Here is an 18,629-nt window from a genome sequence, read left to right as displayed (position 1 = left end):
TGGCATCCAATATTAACTTTTTCTTTAATTACCTACTCATATGCCTATTTATAATCTGCAATACTACAACCTAATTAGCTACAAAGTCTCAAAAATATTAATAAATTACTCGTAGTTTTCAGATGCAGCTATAATTGGGAAATTTCTAAACGATCAGGTGGTAATTTCTTTGCGTTATTCAAGAAACTCATTCGAAAAATATCCAATTAGTGAGCTCTGGCAAGTGAACAAGATGAAGATTGTAATTAAAAGGGGAATGTTTTGTTTGAAGCTAAAATAAATGGCATTTCATTTCAATATGCTACTTTAAGTTGCTGGAATTAACTCACTTCAGAATTATTAACGACGACGCCAAACGCTACAAAATATAATGAAGCAGTTTTTAATTTAGCTTCTTTTTGATGCACTAACGATCTACTAAATTGAATCATGGTTTCGTAATGTTGTGAATTATAAACACAGTTTTAAACAATGCTCACGCGCAATGGCGTGTATAGAGGGTATGCACAGGGTATACAGATGATATAAAATGGAGAAAATCTCTCGTACGAGTAATAAAAAACTTAAGGATAGGCATTCTAAGAGTTATAAAAAGCCTACCCTTAAGTATTTATAACTCGTTCCTACTGGAGATTTTCTTAATTTTTTATCATCTGCATACACTCTATGCACGCCACTGATCAAGCGGTAATCGCCAACTAGCCGTGTAAGCTGACACGGACGCGTTCTTGACACGACATGGACATTGGTGACTCCTACTCGCTCACTCAATGTGATGATTATGGGAAAACCCTCCCATCTGGAGAGGCCTTTAGTTCAGCAGTGGATTGTTATGTGTTTTGAAGCTTAGATTGCAACGCCCTTTAGACCGGAACACAACAATGCTGCTTGGCGACAACAATGCTGCTTTCCGGCAGCAAAAAGTATGGCGGCAGTGTGAGCAGTGTAAGTGAGCTTTTCGTAACAGATCTCGTTCTGGGAAGTATCCCAGAACGAGATCTGTTACGAAAAGCTCACTTTACAAAATATAAGATTTTAATACGAGGAACGTAATGCCGTTTTGCTTAGAGTTTATAGTTTTTGATGCTCAAAAACTAATCTTCGATTGCGCGCAAGCACATCTACCTAATACTAAGGTAAAGAAAAATATTTTTGCCCAAATGATATACCTACTGCAACCAGCTGCTGCCCTCAACTTTATCCCCGTTTATTTTGGGTTTTAAACAACCCCCAACTCCTTTTTCAATTAGGGGTATCGGTTTAATATAACTGCCATACTGTCTAACAGGTTAGCCCGCTACCATCACAGACTGCACTTGTAGGTTGTAGTTGAATAAAAATAAAATAAATCAAAAAATTACAAAATGTATGTTTTAATCAACTGAGAATATAATAAACGATGAAACTTTATCCATTATTCCAGTAAGTCATCGTTTTATAAATCCAAGTTATTGGATTTTAAAATCAAATTACTAGAAACTTAGTTTTAATCTTCTGGGATCTATTAGCGATAAAACTTTCTCAATACTTTACTTAATTACGAGTAAGTTTGTCATCAGTGTTTTATATCTACATTAGCTGTTCTCCGCGATTTCACCTGCGTTAATTACGGTGACGTTATGTTATATTATATATACGATACCTTACTCGTAAACCTTAGTTCCTCGCGTACTGTTTGCAAATTTAAACTATAAAATTCTATAAGCAATCTGTACGCCATTAAAGCCACAAACGCGAAAAATGCATTTGAGGATTAACGTCACTAATTCCAATTTTCTGTTTGTTAAGTTTTGAAAGACAGAGAATCAATGCGCCTTATAAAAATAATAAAATAATTAATTGGTCCTGTGTTTAAAAGGTTAAAAACTTAAATATTTATGTATAAGTTACAAGTTCTTAAATCATTTTAGTAATTTGCCTAAAAATTATAAATGAATTACATAATAATTATTTGAGCGCCTGGCCATTGATCATAATTGAACCTTATATTGGTAGAGTGTTTGGACCATATACATTCATGTATATGGTCTTGGTTGGTTTCGTGCAACTTGAGTACCTTCAAGGAAAGAGTGAATAGGCTTTTTCTAGGCAAGTGTGCTCCAACCGAGACCTCATCATTGCATTCTGACAGGCATGATTATCGTCAAGCGCCACACTGGCCTATCCTTAATAATAAAAAAATAAAATAATTGATCAAGTGATTGCACTTCGTAAGTTAATTAAATTACTAGTAAATTTTATGAAGGAACCAATTAGTAAAAGTGTTTTGACTGACACTGTAACGGGTTCCTCGTTCGACTACGGATCTCTATAAAACTAAAGAGAATTCTGTCGCCACTTCATATCAAAAGCGAAGCCAAAATGAATTCCCCGTTAAGAAATAATAAATCCAACGTCTATCCGATATCGCTGTTTGAATAGCGACGTCTATCATTTTCACTTTAGTGAATGCCTTTCGAAATGTGAAAGACAATTTCTCCGCGTCCTGAAGCCGAACAATTTTAGCACTGAGCCATTCATCATGGCTGACTTAAGAGCCAGTTAGAATTTATGATGGCATTTGTAATTCATTATAATATTATAAGTCTGGTAAATGAAGAGAATTGCGGCTTTTTTGTTACAATCTATGTGGCGCATCGGTTATTGACTGGCAGTTGCGTGCACAGGACGCCAAATAATGGCAAGAGAAATAAGTAAGCAGAAAAAAGAAATAGAAAAAAACTTCTCTAAAACCAATATATAATACCTATTAGTGAACAGCATCTGCGCTTCCACTGGTAAATCTACATCTGCCCGAGAGCATGCCTCTCTGATTGCCTTAACCAACCACTTTCCGTCTATCTGGGTTGAGGTTATCCTATGATACGCTTACTGATACGCGGTCTCCACTTATAGCCACGTTTAAACCCATCGCTTTTGGGACACATATGGCCTGTCTACTGCCAATTCCAACTAATCCTAAATCAGCAATACGGTATGGTCTTAGTCGTGCACTCATGACAGTGGGCATGGTTATGGCTTTAAGCTTCGTTAGATCGCACGGCTTCCCGCGTGGGTCTTCTCACTTTCGGCGGTTGTTAGTGTTTGGGGAGCATTCCACCAAAGTTTCCGGTCCACCACAGTCAACGATTTGACCGTATCAGTTAAGTAGGTGATCCTTCTCTCCCGGCCCTCTTGTTCTTTTTACAATTCAACCTGTCGTTGCTCAAGCGACGCCTCAGTTTTTGAGAGGCTAAGAGGATAAAGTACCATAAAACAAAGTCGCATGTTACCTTATAGGCGTCGGGTATGTTGACGGGCTCGCCGCTCTCAGCCACGTAGCCGACTATGCCGCTGCCCCAAGGTATCCTGATCTCCTCCAGCTGTTCCATCTGCTCCGGTGTTGACTTAGAGCATACGTCGAACAACTTCGACACCAGACATCTGCCGACAATAAGTTAAAATCACCTGAAAGTCATTAAACAAAAGAGGGTGAGCTTACAATTATTTCGCCTTTACTAAAAAGATAATTATAATATTTATTTATCCGCATGTATAATTTGTATTTATATATTGCATGCGCATCATCATCATTACGCTCTAGGTCCTAGTTATCATCACCAATTTGCTATAATCATCGCTAGAGCGTGATAAACCTTTTGGAGAAGCGAAGTGTCAATGAAAGAATTTAAATAAACAAAAATTTGTCTTAGAGAAGGCTGACTAGATAGCATTTTTGATATGGTGTTATATAGCCATTAATTAAAAGCTATATCATGTAACATAACGTGTGTAATTCAATTCTAAAAAAAGAATATTGAACGATTTTATTTCGATCCTGCAGAAAGATTTTTTTTAATTTTTTCAGTGTAAAATTTGACGGATCCAGCACATGCCCCCGCCGATAGTAAGGAGAAAGTCTTCACCTATAAACAGCACAACACTTCGCAGGGCTACGCTTGGAAGGAGTTCTTTAAAATGTCGCTATATCCAACAATCTGAGACGTACGTGTTAAGCCTCATTTGCCTGTAATTACACCCGCAACCACGCCCTCTAGACTGGAACAAAGCAATGCTGCTTGGCGAAAGAAATGACGGTAATACTTCCCCGGACGAACTTTGTCACAAAACCTCTAAATACTAGACGCTGACGACTAGAGACACATTCAAACATACACGGAAACAAAGTCTTCAGCTTTAGAAAATCAGTAGAAATTTTAATAAAAGCGTGTATATAATTGTACAGTACATTCATTTCTATGTAGACAGGTGTACAGCAACCTTAACCAACTGCAATACTTGTGTGCTCGTATCCGTACACGAGTACACTGAGTATCGATCGGGCATCGAGCCTGCTATAGGGGCACAATCAAATTCCAGCTGCCCATGGAATTTCCCAATCGGCAAATAACAAGAAGGATACGTTTAATAAAAGCGGTAGGACGCGTGCGGTTATACGAACCGGGGTATCTGTTGTTGCCCTGGTTTCTTTTATATGTTCGTACGTTTTTTTTTTATTCGCACAACAAAGCAGCTTTTGCGGAATTGTAATGGCCTCCCGAAACGAATAAAGGCCGCAGCCCGTAGCATAAGTAATGGAATAAAACTTTTGTCGAAATTGGAACTTTTACCTATCCGTGATCCAGATCTTAACTAATATATTGGATAGGCAGGCGATACTTAGCGAAATATTAATCATATTATATGGAACATGAAGGTTTAATTTCTTATCATCCGCGAGAACCGGGCAACTCGGCACGGTACAATTTGTAATTTATTTAATTTTCATACACGGATCTCCCAAAAGTTGAAAATTATTGTGCCCTTGGTTAATAATGTTAAAAATATGTTTCATATTGCAACTTAATACAGAACATTCGGCAAGAATGGTTTCGCGTTCCTATTTCGGCATATAACTATTGTATGCCAAATAACATATACAACGTTACAGTTTATACTGAAATGGAATATACAAATAAAAAAAAATGGAAACACTTTCAAACTTATAAAATTAGTTATAGTTTCGGTAATAGTACAGGGCTTCCCTAACTGTGCGTCGCGACGCCCTAGGGCTCCGCGTTATCATCCCAGAGGCATCGTGAGACGATCTTTGTTTTTATATTTTGTTTCTTATTTTCCAACAGCAATTCAGATGCTATACAAAATCAAAAGTTCTCTATACATGTACGCCTATTACAGGCACTTCTAATGCGCTCAAACATACTCGTATATTACGTTTCCATTATTGTAAGGTGATGGTGAGAACTACATTCATTAACTTAAACCTTAAGCTAGGAGTGTTCCTGTTCTGATAACAACTACAACCAGTAGGTAAAGGTATATGGCAAGAAGGCCAGAGCGTCGCAAAAATATGGTAACTGCCTAAGGGCGTCAAAGTTAAAATAAGTTTGGGAAGCCCTGGTATAGTAGATAAAGTGCCAAAGTTATGTTAAGCTAACATAAGTTTCCAGTTTGAATGTCACAGGTGAATTCAGGTGAGAAAGTAAGCGTCAATAAAAAAAAAACCAATCAACAGTAAATAATAAAACACGTCCAGTGATTCGATATCACCGGCATCAATGTATTTACTATTTGCCGTAGGGGAAATCTGGCAAGCGAAATTCAATTATATTTCTCTTGTGACTCCGTTCAGCTCGTCAACTGTTGAATGACATTTAATGTAAATATTAATATACTAGAAAGTTAAAGCATTGTGGAGACCTCAAGTAGACTGTTTATTCTATCATCACAAAGTTTAAAAATTGTTTTAACAAATCCAAAGTTGATGTGATACGTCGCTGAAAGAAAATCTGACCTGCTTAATTAAAAGTTGCGAACATTAATTATAATACTTTCAACCAAAAAGAAATCTGGCAAGCGAAATTTAATTATTGCGATTTCTTTGTGCTTTTTCTACATGAAAATGAATAAATCCTTCACACATTTTAGTTTCGTAGTAAGTTCCTATCACCTTATTCTGATCACGACTAGCGAATCAGAATTTCTCTGTTCATTACTTTATCTTGAGGGAATCCCTTTGTTGGCCGTGAAAGTGTAGCGGTCTGGAATTAAGTGTTCATTAGGAATATTTAGGGTATCTTGTGACATTGTTCTCATATTATGAGATCCTAGTAAATGTAAGGCACATTTACTAGGATCTCATAATATGAGAATTGAAATAATATGGATAAATGCGTTATTTACTTCTATGAAAGCTTTTGTTGACTAAGCTATATACTAAACGATCCATCTGGCGCAGTGGTATGCACTGTGTGGTATATATTAATCCACACTGACTTACCTGAGTTCGGGTCACGGCAAGGGTCAATTTGGGAAAATAAAATTTCGGAGCGTTGCGGGTAATAGGTTTTGACTTTTGTCTAATACCAATAATAACACATAATAAATCACAGTTTCTTACAGGTTCATAGTTAAGTAACTAGTACTAAAAATGAAAAAAATGAAAATGAAAAATAAAAAAAATATATATATTTGTTATCTCAATTTAATTACAAAACCATATGCTAAGACCTCCATTTAAGTTTGAAAAAACCTGTATTTGGAGGTCTCGCTCTTTCCGATACAAAGTTTATAACTAATAACATGACGTAACTTATTTATTACATTTTATAATTTTATACTTTTTTTGTTTAATGTTTAGAATTTTCAAAATCAATCAGGCAAGCATGCAAGTATGTGAGTCGGTGTGTGTAAGTGTTTGGGTGTTTTTGAATGTTGTGTATTTGCATTTGTCAGTGTGTGACTGTGTGTGTGTTTTTGTGTGTGCTTTTATTTTATAATCAAAATCTAACAAATATTATAAATGCGAAAGTTTGTATATATGGAAGTTTGTTACTCTTTCAAGCAAAAAAAACCAAACAAATTTGACTGATTTTTGGAATGGAGATAGATTATACCTCTGGTGATCTACGTCCAATTTGTTTATTTGTTTTTGTTTCATGGCCTTGGCCTGTAAATAAAATATCTCTATACATACGTGTGTTTACTACATATAGAACCGTTTATGTACTAGAAATTAGAATCATCGAGTTAAATCAAGACACGTATTGTATACGCACGTATATTGTGGCAAGGAAGCCTCTAACATTTAGTTAGATACATCAAACACAATTAAATCCCACGAGTAATTAATCTATCTTACAATCGACTCTTATGTAAATTGTAACAATCCATTTTGATCCTTATGTGTGTAAACATAAAAATTAAATATGTTTATGCGATATATCAAGTTTCATGGACCTACCTACCAATAAAGTTATGCGATAGGTATAATATGAGCTTCGATATCGCATCGGCACGTGGCTAATTTATAGCACGAGTTACAGATAGGAAGAAAAAAGACATTAGCATTCACACTTTATGAACGTGTTCTTAAATTTGAAATCATTAGTAAGATAGTAATGAATTTTAATTAATTGAAACATTAATATACTCGTAAAAAAAAACTAAAATTCCTTGCATTTTAAAAGGCATCGTTAATCTTGGTAAAACTGTGAATTTTATTGGTGGCTTTTAGTGATTTTGCCATTAAGATGAGCTAATTTGGAAGCTTGCTGCTTCCAAATTAGTTATACATTTTTTCAAGTTCTTAGACACAGAAATCCTTATCAGTTTCTACGCAAAATAGTAATAATGTTCGCAGCCTAAGCCTTTCGTGATACCCCTACCTGCGTTCATCTTCAACAAGGTCATATTTATAGACCGCTGGATAACGCTGTCACTCATACTTGATCGAGAAATGATAAATAATCGTTACTATAAGAATGATACTACAATATATCTACTTCTTATAATTCCGTTTTCATATAAAAGTAGGTACCTTAAACTTAAATTTATATTTGTAGGTATAGTAGTGTGCGTGTGAATAATTGTTTTGATTATATTTTTTTTTATTAACCAAGTTAGATCTCGACTGCAATTTCGCCTGGTGGCTAACCTTTTAGTTGTAACTTGTATGAATTTTATTTTAAACTCATACCCCTAATCGGTTACGGAAAGCTAAATCGCTTGGCGGCATGTGCCTTACGGTAGGGTGGTAAATAGTTACGGCCGAAACCTCCAACCAGACCAGACCAGAGAAAGCTTGCAAAAATTTAAAATCCCAAATACCCCTGACGTGACTCGAACCGGGACTTGACCAAAGACCAAAGCGCTCAACTCTGAACTACCAATATTATCCCCCCTTTCGGTTACCATAGTCAAATGTTATGATTGTAATGAAAACTTTGTTATTACTTTATACGTGTCGACCCCAGAAAAGGTTCTCATCATAATCATATCAACCCATAACCGGCCCACTACAGTACTCGGGTCTCCTCCCACAATGAGAAGGGGTAAAGACCGTAGTCCACCACGCTTGCCCAATACGGTTTGGTAACATATGAACTTGAGAACATTATGGAGAACTCTCAGGCATGCAGATTTCCTCACGATGTTTTTTTTTCACCGTTGAAGCAAGTGATATTTTAATTGCTTAAAACGCACATTACTTAGAAATGTTAGAGGTGCGTGCTGGGATTCGAACATGACCCCCCGGAAGTGAAAAAGTTTTACTGGCACCAAAAAGTGCGAGCGCACTGGCCTTTAAAGCTATCCCGAATAGCAAATGAAGCTTGCAGCATCAATCGGGTTTGCGGGGCAATCGGAACGGGCTATTGTCCGTGACGACCACTGTCCGAGCTCCACAATCCGCAGAGCTTTGTCAATGTCGCTTTGCCGTTCACTGATAAGGGAATTTGCATAGACTTCAGTTTAATCGCTGAAAATGTATCCACAAGTAGCTTTATATACCCACCCCGATTCGCATGTGGATAAATTAGAAAAAAAAATGTGTGAGTGTAACCTTTACGCGCGATTGAAGTAAAACTTTTATTATTATTTATTGACGAAAGAGTAAAATGTTCCTGGTACTCCGCCACTTCATTTTATATTCACTATTTCATTTTAATATCATTTATATCACTTTCGAATTTTATAAATATTTCATTTATTAAATAGAATAATTTAGAGTAGGAAATTGGAGGTTAGATCCGCACATGTCAATATAACCTTGTCATTGAACATTACAGAATGTCGCAATCGTCAGAATTTTTTTAAATAATTTATTTATTACAAAAGTAATAAATAAAGAAGTATATTAAGCGATTTTCAAAAAACTTTGCAATTTAAAATGACTTTTTTCACTTGAAAATATTGGAAATAAATAATCCTAATTGATTATGATATTTGCCATTAGCTGGCGTATAAGTCAAGAAGCGTGGAGTATATGACGTATACTTACGACCAATCCAGATTATTATTTTTTAATAGCGGAAGCTACAGAGACGTCTGACGTAAGCGTTACTTCCGTCAGGCCTAAAAAGTTTTACTTAAAAGACATAAACTTACCAGGTATATTGATTTTTCAAAGAGTGTTAATAACAAATAATTTTATTCTATATTCAAATAAACTAGCACTATTACCTTAAACCGTATCGAAATATGTTTGATGCTGTCCGCGAAATATGCGTGGTTTAGGATGAATTAGCGGATAAATATAGAGCGCGGAAAGTGACGATATAATTTATACTACTTACGTATGTAGACATTTTTGGAAAACATCATTAATTACTAGTCTACACTCGTAATTTAGAGTCGTCTTTACAGTGCAGTCGGTGTCTGCTAAATTAACTTCATATTGAAAGAGACTTCATTAAATAGCCAAAATTTAAATAAGTGGGCTAAAATATGACAGAAAATAGCCTACCGGAATAACGCTAAGTGAAAGAAGTAGAGTTATTACCTATCCCATAACAATACTCAACTCAGTTGAATTCCAAAATAATATATGGATAAGCACAGTATAAAGAGTTACAGTAGTTCCGAGCATTTGAACTCGTGGGAAATGCCGACATCGTCTAGACAAAACGAAGAAATGACCTATGCTGGCCTTCTTAGGATCCATTCCTCAAATCGCGCAGCCTTCCGCAAAATTTTCTGTGTCTAGACAGCTTCGTCGGACATCTGTATGACAATCTTTACCCTGTTCACAGGATAATTTTATCCCGGAAAACATACTATTAATATTAAAAATGCGGAAGCGAGTTTGTTGTTTTTCGTTCATTCGAGCTGAAGCTTTTTCGCATTTATTGGGTATTCCTACCTATTCTTAGCGTGTTCCTACCAAGTTATAATTATGTAACAGGAAAACCCAATACCTAATAATTATTTGCCCGACCTGGTATTAGAACCTAGGATATCGTTATCCTGACCCTTAAGCCAACGAAGCAGTTTGCATAGCGTTCTAGGAATACGTAATCCGCAGACAGAGCTATCTCACAAATAAGATGAATCATGCAATCATCTTAAAACAATAACGAATATTACGAGTTACGACCATCCTAATAAAGAGATTTTTGTCTTAGAATCTTGTTACTGATGGCAGTATACTGCCGTAAGATTTGTGACGCTCTGCGGCTCTACATAGAAGCTGGGCATTATCCCGAGAATAATGGCGGTGATCAATTCATTCCTTCACTTAAATGAGCTTCCATTTTCAAGACTGGAATAGTTTATCAAAAAGCGGTTTACATGTCGTGACTTGGCATCTCGGCAGATAAAATACTTGTAAGGTTTTTCAAATAGGTATCCATAAGGAGAACTTTCTTTTCTTACTATTTGATTATTATCTAAAAAAAAAACCGCCATAACTTTCAATATTTATTTATTTATTTATTTACACCAATAACTTACATACACTGTTTATCAATTAATCTTATTATAACAAGTATTGTATGTTTGTTAATTACAGGTGTACATATGAGAATAATACAAATATTATTTAGCTTGAACATGTAATTGATACAGATATAAAAGTAAGCGTAAAACAAAACAAAAATCAGGAGTAAGAACTACCTACATCCGTCTTCAATACTCAATGCACCCACAGTCCGCTATTATACAATATAGTCACACAATATACTTTATATTATGCTACTAATCAGGCTATTTCATTTGACACCCGTATTGAAGCAGTTGTGATTAAATATGTAATCCACCATTTTAAGGCAGCGGCCATTTTGGACCGATTTTCACCTTTCAAACAAAAAAATAACAAACTAAAAATTTCATCCGATCGCGAAATATGCCACAATGCCATAGATACACACACATCGGAACAGGAAATCTAACCTAGGACATGTAAATCGTAACTAATCATTCGAACCACTATAGTCATTATAACTTTAATAAAATTATTAAAAAAAAAAGTTTCAAATAATTTCAACCATTTTGCAATACCCTGACGGGGCTCCATGTTCATATGCTATCTTACTAATGAGTACCTACACTGTTGTGTGCTATACATGAAAGCAATAAATAAATAATTCCCTACTAATTGTAAATGTCAATGTAAGTTTGTTTGTTACGCTTTCACGCAAAAACTTCTTAACCGATCCTCATGAAATTTTGTACACATATTTTTGGAAGTATTAGAAGTAATATAGGATACTTTTTATCCCGACGTTAAGCTCGGTTCCTTTGGGAGAGGGGATGAAAGTGTTCGACGATTTTACACCATAACTCCAACAAACCGATTTAAATAATTATTTTTGTACTATAGAGGTTATGATATGTGTTTAATTTTGTCCAAACTTTGTGTAGATCTGATGAATGTGGTTGGACATAGAGGACAGAACTACTCAGCGGAAAACAGCAAACCCCTCATTTAAGGCTGAGCGATACTGAATACTTTAATTTTTTTTAGAACTACCACTAAATTGAATGCCGCATTAAAAAACAAAATCAAATGCAGACGAAGTCGCGGGCAACAGCTAGTACTAAATATTAATTACTAGACCATCGACGCAGTTAGATTAAGACTTATATAACATGATGTAAAATTCCGATATGATAGGGATCATTAAGGAAATCAGGATTCCTTCTTATTCCCGCCCACTCAGAAAGTTTGGCGCACGATTTTTATATTTGAATGTGATTTCCTCGGTCCCCACCCCGCGTGGCCGTGACCTTAACCACTGCGAGTGATTGATAAAAAATATCCCCATAAATTACTCAGCCTTTTGACAGTCTATCTATATGCGATTGTGCGTTACGGTAAGTGGGTGCGAGATTTTTGATTTTGAAATGAGATTCACACTTTAGGTATATACATTTTGCATATTATTATTTTATTTTTAACTAAGTACTAATGAAACTTGGTCAGCTGATATCTTCGAAACATAACTTTGTAGCTATAAGGCCGCCAATTGTACAACTTATATTCAATGTGCCTTTACATTATGACGTCCTTGAATATGTTTCTAATTTTGCAATAAAGTATAAGTAGGTACTTTCAAATACGACTACTCAATAAAGACGACTATTATTTATTTAAGTATTTATGGTATGCTAGAGTAAATATAAGTTTATTTATTTTTAATATTAGTACTATTTAGTTATTCGTTTGTATGCCTTTAACAGTGTACCCCACTTTTTCGTTTTATTTTTATTTTATCTAATCCTAAGGTTGTCTGGCAGAGATCTCTAGTTAGCGATAAGGCCGCCTTTTGTATCCTACTATGTACTTGAAGTGTCTGTTGTTTTATTAATTTTCTGAACTTGATGTGGAGCACAAACAAAGAGTATTTAAATAAATAAATAAACTTTATATATGCATAGATTAAATGAGTGACAATAATATTTGCGGTTTCGCAAAACGCCACGGAGGTTTTTTGATAAAAAACGGTAAGATTTATATTAAGATAATAAGGATATGAATGTGATATAATACGTAGGTATATCATCAATGAAGTTCGTATTCGATGTTATTATCCCTTAATAATCCCAATGACAAGTTCGCAACAGGATTCGATTCACGAAATCCCGCAAGGCGCGTATAAAGGCGATGTCGAGGAAAAAAGGTTAAGGAAAACGTTACTAGAAGTGGTTACTGAGAATTTCCGAGCTAGTATCACGTTATCTTACAAGATATTCGTTACAGAAAGTGGACAACATTTTTTTAAACATAAAATATTATTTACGTGTAGAATATCTTGCCGGGATATGGAAAAGTATATTTTAACAATTGCTTTAATGGTCTGTTTTCAAAAGTATTTAATTATTTATCGTATTATTATAATTATTTATCATACTTTTCTATAATTTATTTATATACTTTTCCTTTAATTTTCAATAGTAAAAAACACTATATTAGGCTTTTGAGTACCTACCCAAGCAACCAGCGGTCAGGACTCCAGAGTGAGGAACTTCCTAAATATACGTGCCGTTTCAAAAATTACTGCCTTCTGTATACGACCAACAACCAAACGAAAGCTTAAGATGTTGACTGCTTTTCGACGACGTTGACTGTAGACGACCATTGACTGAAAGAACTATCGGAACAATAACCCTCGACTCAACACTGCACATGGCGGTAATCTTGTGAGCAAGGTTCAAGTTTTTTAATACTTTTTTTTACATTTTCAGCTTTCACCAAATTATCATCATCATAGGTTAAGAGTTGAATTGACGATTAAAAGCAGAGGGAGACAGAGACGATTTAAAAAAAAAAAATACACTGTACTATTACTTACAATCATGTCGAGCGTAAACGTAAATTCAATTAAGAAGAAGTGTTCACTGTACAGACGTAATACGTGTCTAGACAGATCGTCACGAAAAAAAAAGTGTCGAAGAAAATGAGTATTTATTTCTAAATATGCGCCAGACAGGTTGTTGTTTCTTCAAAAGATTTTCATCATATTTAGGGACTAAATTATAACTGCTCTTATAATATTATAGAAGCTTAATCCTAACTTAATACTTATTCATATTTTGAAGAACTTTAATCTCGCTATTTAAAAAAAATATCTGTGATAGAGTGTTTTTTTTTAAAGCGGTGATAGCCTAGGCGCAGAGATTCACTTTCCGGGGGCTGAGTTCGAATACCAGAGCGCACCTCTAACTTTTTTAAGTTATGTGCGTTTTAAACAATTAAAATATCATTTGCTTTAACGGTAAAGGAAAACAGCGTAAGGTAACCTGCATGCCTGAGAGCTCTCCATAATGTTCTCAAAGGCGTGTAACGTCCACCAATCCGAGTCCGGGTTGGACTGCGGGAGGTGAGAGGAGGCCTGTATAAGTTGAAGTATCGCTTGATCTTATTGGGTAGAAAGGGAAAAGTCGATTAAAAATCAAGTATATTTATTACCTTTTCAAGACTCTCCCGGCGTCATATGGATGTAATAACTTTAGTTGAGATTTAAAATCGATAACAAAGAGTCCACACGACTGAAGCCGTAGGCACAGCTCGTTAGAAATGTACAAGTAAGTGTATTCCGTTATTTATTTAATCCTAGTACCGAGGATTAAGACTAGAGATAAATCTCTGTTTATACTGACTCCATAATTTGAGGATTTTGTTAAAATTAGCATGCATAACAACGTTCTATATACACAAAAATTTAATTTGCATATCTAAAAATAAACAGAAATTGCGAACTTAATTTAAATAAGGGATTAATCCACATAAATATGCAATGCAAAGGATCTTATAAAGTTTAATTTGGTTAGATAAAATTATTTTAAAAATCGTTTTATTTTTTAATCTTCTCACGTGTTTCAAATTAAAAATTTCTGGTTTAGATGGCATTGCATCACATCTAGCTTGTTGATTTGATTCTGGAGTTGGAAAATACTAAGATTCGTATTTAATTAATATGCAGGACGATCACAGGGGTATTGCTAATCAGTGGCGTGCATAGTGGGTATGCACAGGGTATGCAGATGATAAAAAATGAAGAAAACCTCAAATACGAGTTATTAAAATCTGAAGGATAGTCATTGTAAGAGTTATAAAAAGCCTACCCTTAAGTATTTATAACTCGTACTGGTGATTTTCTTCTATTTATCTCATCTGTATACCCTGTGCATACCCTCTATGCACGCCACTGTTGCTAATGTATATAACAACTCACTACAACATTGTAAATGTAAAATGAAATTTTTTGGCCACATATTAAGGTATGAGGGTCGATCAAATGATTTGTGGGGCAGAACAGGTTGAAGGAAAAGGAAAAGAGGCCGGTCTACAACTCGATGGACAGATACGGGTAATCCTTGACGCAGCCAACTGTAGATTCTTCCGACACTCTACCAACCCCCAAAAGTGGAGAAGACTCGCGCAGGGAGCCGTTCCATGAAGCCTGAAGCTATGGTTCACGGCAGCCACGGCCATTCTGTCAAGAGTGAAGACTAAGAAGAAAAATAATCCAATTATTTGCTATCCTTCACAATATACTCCGACCCACCTTCGTCTGCACGACCGACTTTTTTGAAATCGGACTGATACATAGTTGGGTTGTTGCGTTGTTGAATGTTTATAAATCCTTACCAATATTTTTACTAATTTATTTGTCGAACTAAATACTAATTTCAATTAATTTAACATTAAAAATGGCGGAATTCCATCCCTTTTTACGCTCCTCCCTTATTACTCCTTAGGGGTGAAAAATTTTAATGTTTTATAGCCGTAACGCCTTCCTCAAAAATTTGGCTATCAAATGCAAAAAAACATTTTTATATTCGAAGGGTAGTGCCAGAGATCAGCGCGTTGGAACAAAATAATGACTGTTTTACTCTTTTTCCAAAAAGTATAGATATTAATGGTAGCAACACTGTTTATATGCATTTATAAGTTTGCTTAAATAATACAAATGACGTTGCGTTCACTCGAATAGTACCTAGACGCGGTAAAACGAAGCCAAGGATGCGTCTTGTTTATCTACGCTTCTATTCAATGAGTCACTACATGTTTGGTACAATCAGCTGCAATTTAATATAATTAAATAATTATGTGGTCCACCTACATTAAAACTTCTTCGTAAGTCATTTAAATAATGCGCAGAAACCACTCATACGTGTAAGTGATAAAACAACTTTATCTACTCGAATGTAAGGTTCGAATCAGTGTACTTTCTAAACATATGTTTATTTAGAAAATACTGAACCTTTAATTAAAATAAAGACCGACCAATCTAGAGACGCGCGATAATAACTTTGACTCAGTTTTGCACTATAGCAGCATTATCGAATTTGGGTTTCCTGATACCCAATACTATTTACTGTGTAACTGTTAAATGAAATAAACTTATTATTATTATTTTGCATTAAAACTGTAAAAAAATAAATAGGGAAAAATAAATTATCTGTAGAGAAATAAATTGAGTTAATATGATTAATGAAAATTTACATTTTCATTAATCATGTTGACTCAATTTATGTTTCTGCATTAACGCCACCATCTCTGCACCATTGGAAATTCTGATTTCGCAAACTCAAAAGTAGTTGATAATGCTTTCTTCATAGCATAGGAAAATATTCCTTCGTGAAATGACTCCTATATTTTGTACTTATTTAGTTGGATATGGAACTATGTAGATTGCAGATTATTACAGTAACAGTATCGTGCATGATGCCGCAACGCAAATATTATTATGGGAGGACTTTTGCAACGCAATGTCCAACTCAGAGTTCGTAATGCTTGAAAATGCAATTTCGATAATAAATATATTCGGCTCAATATAGACTCTGGTGATTAATCTAAGATAGGTAGTAATATAAAAATGAAATAGACATCAATCATTTTTATTATTTAAATAAAATATCTCTCGCGAGTCGCTGGGAGCCGCTGGAGGCAAGCGGCCCAGGACCGTACATTGTGGAACTCCCTATAAAAGTCCTATGTCCAGCAGTGGATGTCCATTAGTTTAAATGATGACGATGATGATAAAATAAAATATCTTAGGATAGAAAAAAAGGCATGAACATAGATAATATAAGAAAATCTAAAATAACACACACTGAATAAATTCAGATTTATTTCGGTACCGTATTCATTAACCTGATATTGACACGAAATGTTTTAGACATATTTGGGTGTGACAATATTATTCATATTTTTAGTTCTTATACCTGATGCCGACTGTACTATATGACGTAAGATTTGATTAAGAAAATACGAATGTGGAAAATGTTTAAAGGAATGCTTTTAGTGACGGAAAATCAGACATGGGTTATGAGTATGAACGAAAGTGCATGTCACATTATATTATGCTACACATATTTTTGTGGCTTTGGCGGGCTAAAAAAAATAAGTTAAACTATTTATATGCAAGAAACAAAGGCAAGCCGTTGTGGGACAAAACTATAAATATCGAATTTAAAAAATTAACAGGGAGTAGGGATTACGTTTAGTATCTTTGAGCAATGGGTTTGAGTTAAACATACGGACGGACTTTTACAGGTGTTCGTTAAGGCAATTAGTTACTCGTAGCTTTTTTTTCGTGGGTTAACCAAGGAGATGAACTGCGGTTATGTCGGACTCGACTAAAACCCCACGTTGTTCCAACCAGTCGCCTGGTGGCTGTACCACGGGAACGCTATGCACACATCCCCGAGAGAAGTGGTGTCGTAAACCATTGGAGTAACTGAATCAACCCGATCAAAAACACGGCAGTGTATCTACACCTCGATAAAGTGGCAGGAGAGTTTTATAAATCCATTACTGCACGGCTAGCATGGGCAGGAGATAATTATATCCCCGGGAAGGATAAAAATGTATCTTCTTCCACAGCTTTATCAACTCTCAGAGCACTGGCGCACAAGTGGTAATAATATTCAAATAATATAAGTATGTGTAACAATAAACGGGGGAAAACTTCTCCTATACCCTGTTCCCGTGCCAAGGGATATAATCGGGGGATATATTTTTGTCTCCTGCCCGTGCTAGCCTCTAGCATCATAATGATGATGACTATATAAAATCCCTGTGCAATATTTCATGCTTCTAGAAGCTGCAGTAAACAAATAGGTAAGAGATGAAAAAAATTTTGCTGAAATAAAATGACATACCTACCATATATTTTCCTATTTCCATGAAACAACTAATGAAATTCTCCACACGATTGTAAGAGCACGTGGCAATGTGCGTGCGTAAGCAAGCACACGCTTACCTTTTAATCGATCCACGTCATCCTTGGAAATTACTGCATTAATGAATGGCAGCGTTTATGCTAAACCGTATCACGAACTAATCTAAACACAAATGAAATTGGGGGTATGTCTGTGATTTTCGAAATCGCGGTTAGACGCTTAATTGTTAAACTTCCTGTTATAAGTTCCGCATTACGACTCAGACTAGAATACAGTTGTCAGCACCACTTTCCGCGGCTGCCGTCCGAGGTGACTTAATGTAAAGGAGACTGGGCAGCAACTTCATCTGTGCTACTACTACACTACTGCAATCACCAACCCGTTTAGCGTGAGCGGCCTCCTTCAGTCAAGCAGTGGATTATGATTTAGTTAATATGATTATTTGAAAGATAGCATAACCAAAACACATTTTTCTAAAATGTATACCTGTCTGTTTTTAAGAGAACAGTTAAATCTATTTTGATGGAATTTTCACAGGAAGGTCTGTTATACTTATTCCGCAAGTGACAGCCCTTACTGGTACAGAATAGGGGACTATATAATGCATAGAAAATTTTACTTCTCATATATAAAATAAGAATATAAGCAGACAAAGTTGGGGTAACCAATAGTACGTAATATGCTCTGCGCTATAATATACTAGCAGTACTCCCACCCGC

General features: G+C 35.4%; 1 protein-coding gene across 5 annotated transcripts in view; it reads right to left on the bottom strand.

The window, feature by feature from the left end:
* LOC120630796 (dual 3',5'-cyclic-AMP and -GMP phosphodiesterase 11-like) overlaps positions 1 to 18,629 on the bottom strand; it is a 183,205-nt gene that overhangs the window by 57,912 nt on the left and 106,664 nt on the right. For all 5 annotated transcript variants that reach the window (XM_039900075.1, XM_039900076.1, XM_039900077.1 and 2 more), the window contains exon 7: positions 3,273 to 3,423. In XM_039900075.1, the coding sequence (XP_039756009.1) occupies positions 3,273 to 3,423 (151 nt within the window). The remainder of the gene's footprint in view (positions 1 to 3,272; positions 3,424 to 18,629) is intronic.

This window comes from Pararge aegeria, chromosome 17 (genome assembly GCF_905163445.1).
Source record: "Pararge aegeria chromosome 17, ilParAegt1.1, whole genome shotgun sequence".
Classification (NCBI taxonomy): domain Eukaryota; kingdom Metazoa; phylum Arthropoda; class Insecta; order Lepidoptera; family Nymphalidae; genus Pararge; species Pararge aegeria.
Note: the sequence above shows the minus strand (reverse complement) of the source record. Positions and strands in the feature narration are given on the sequence as shown.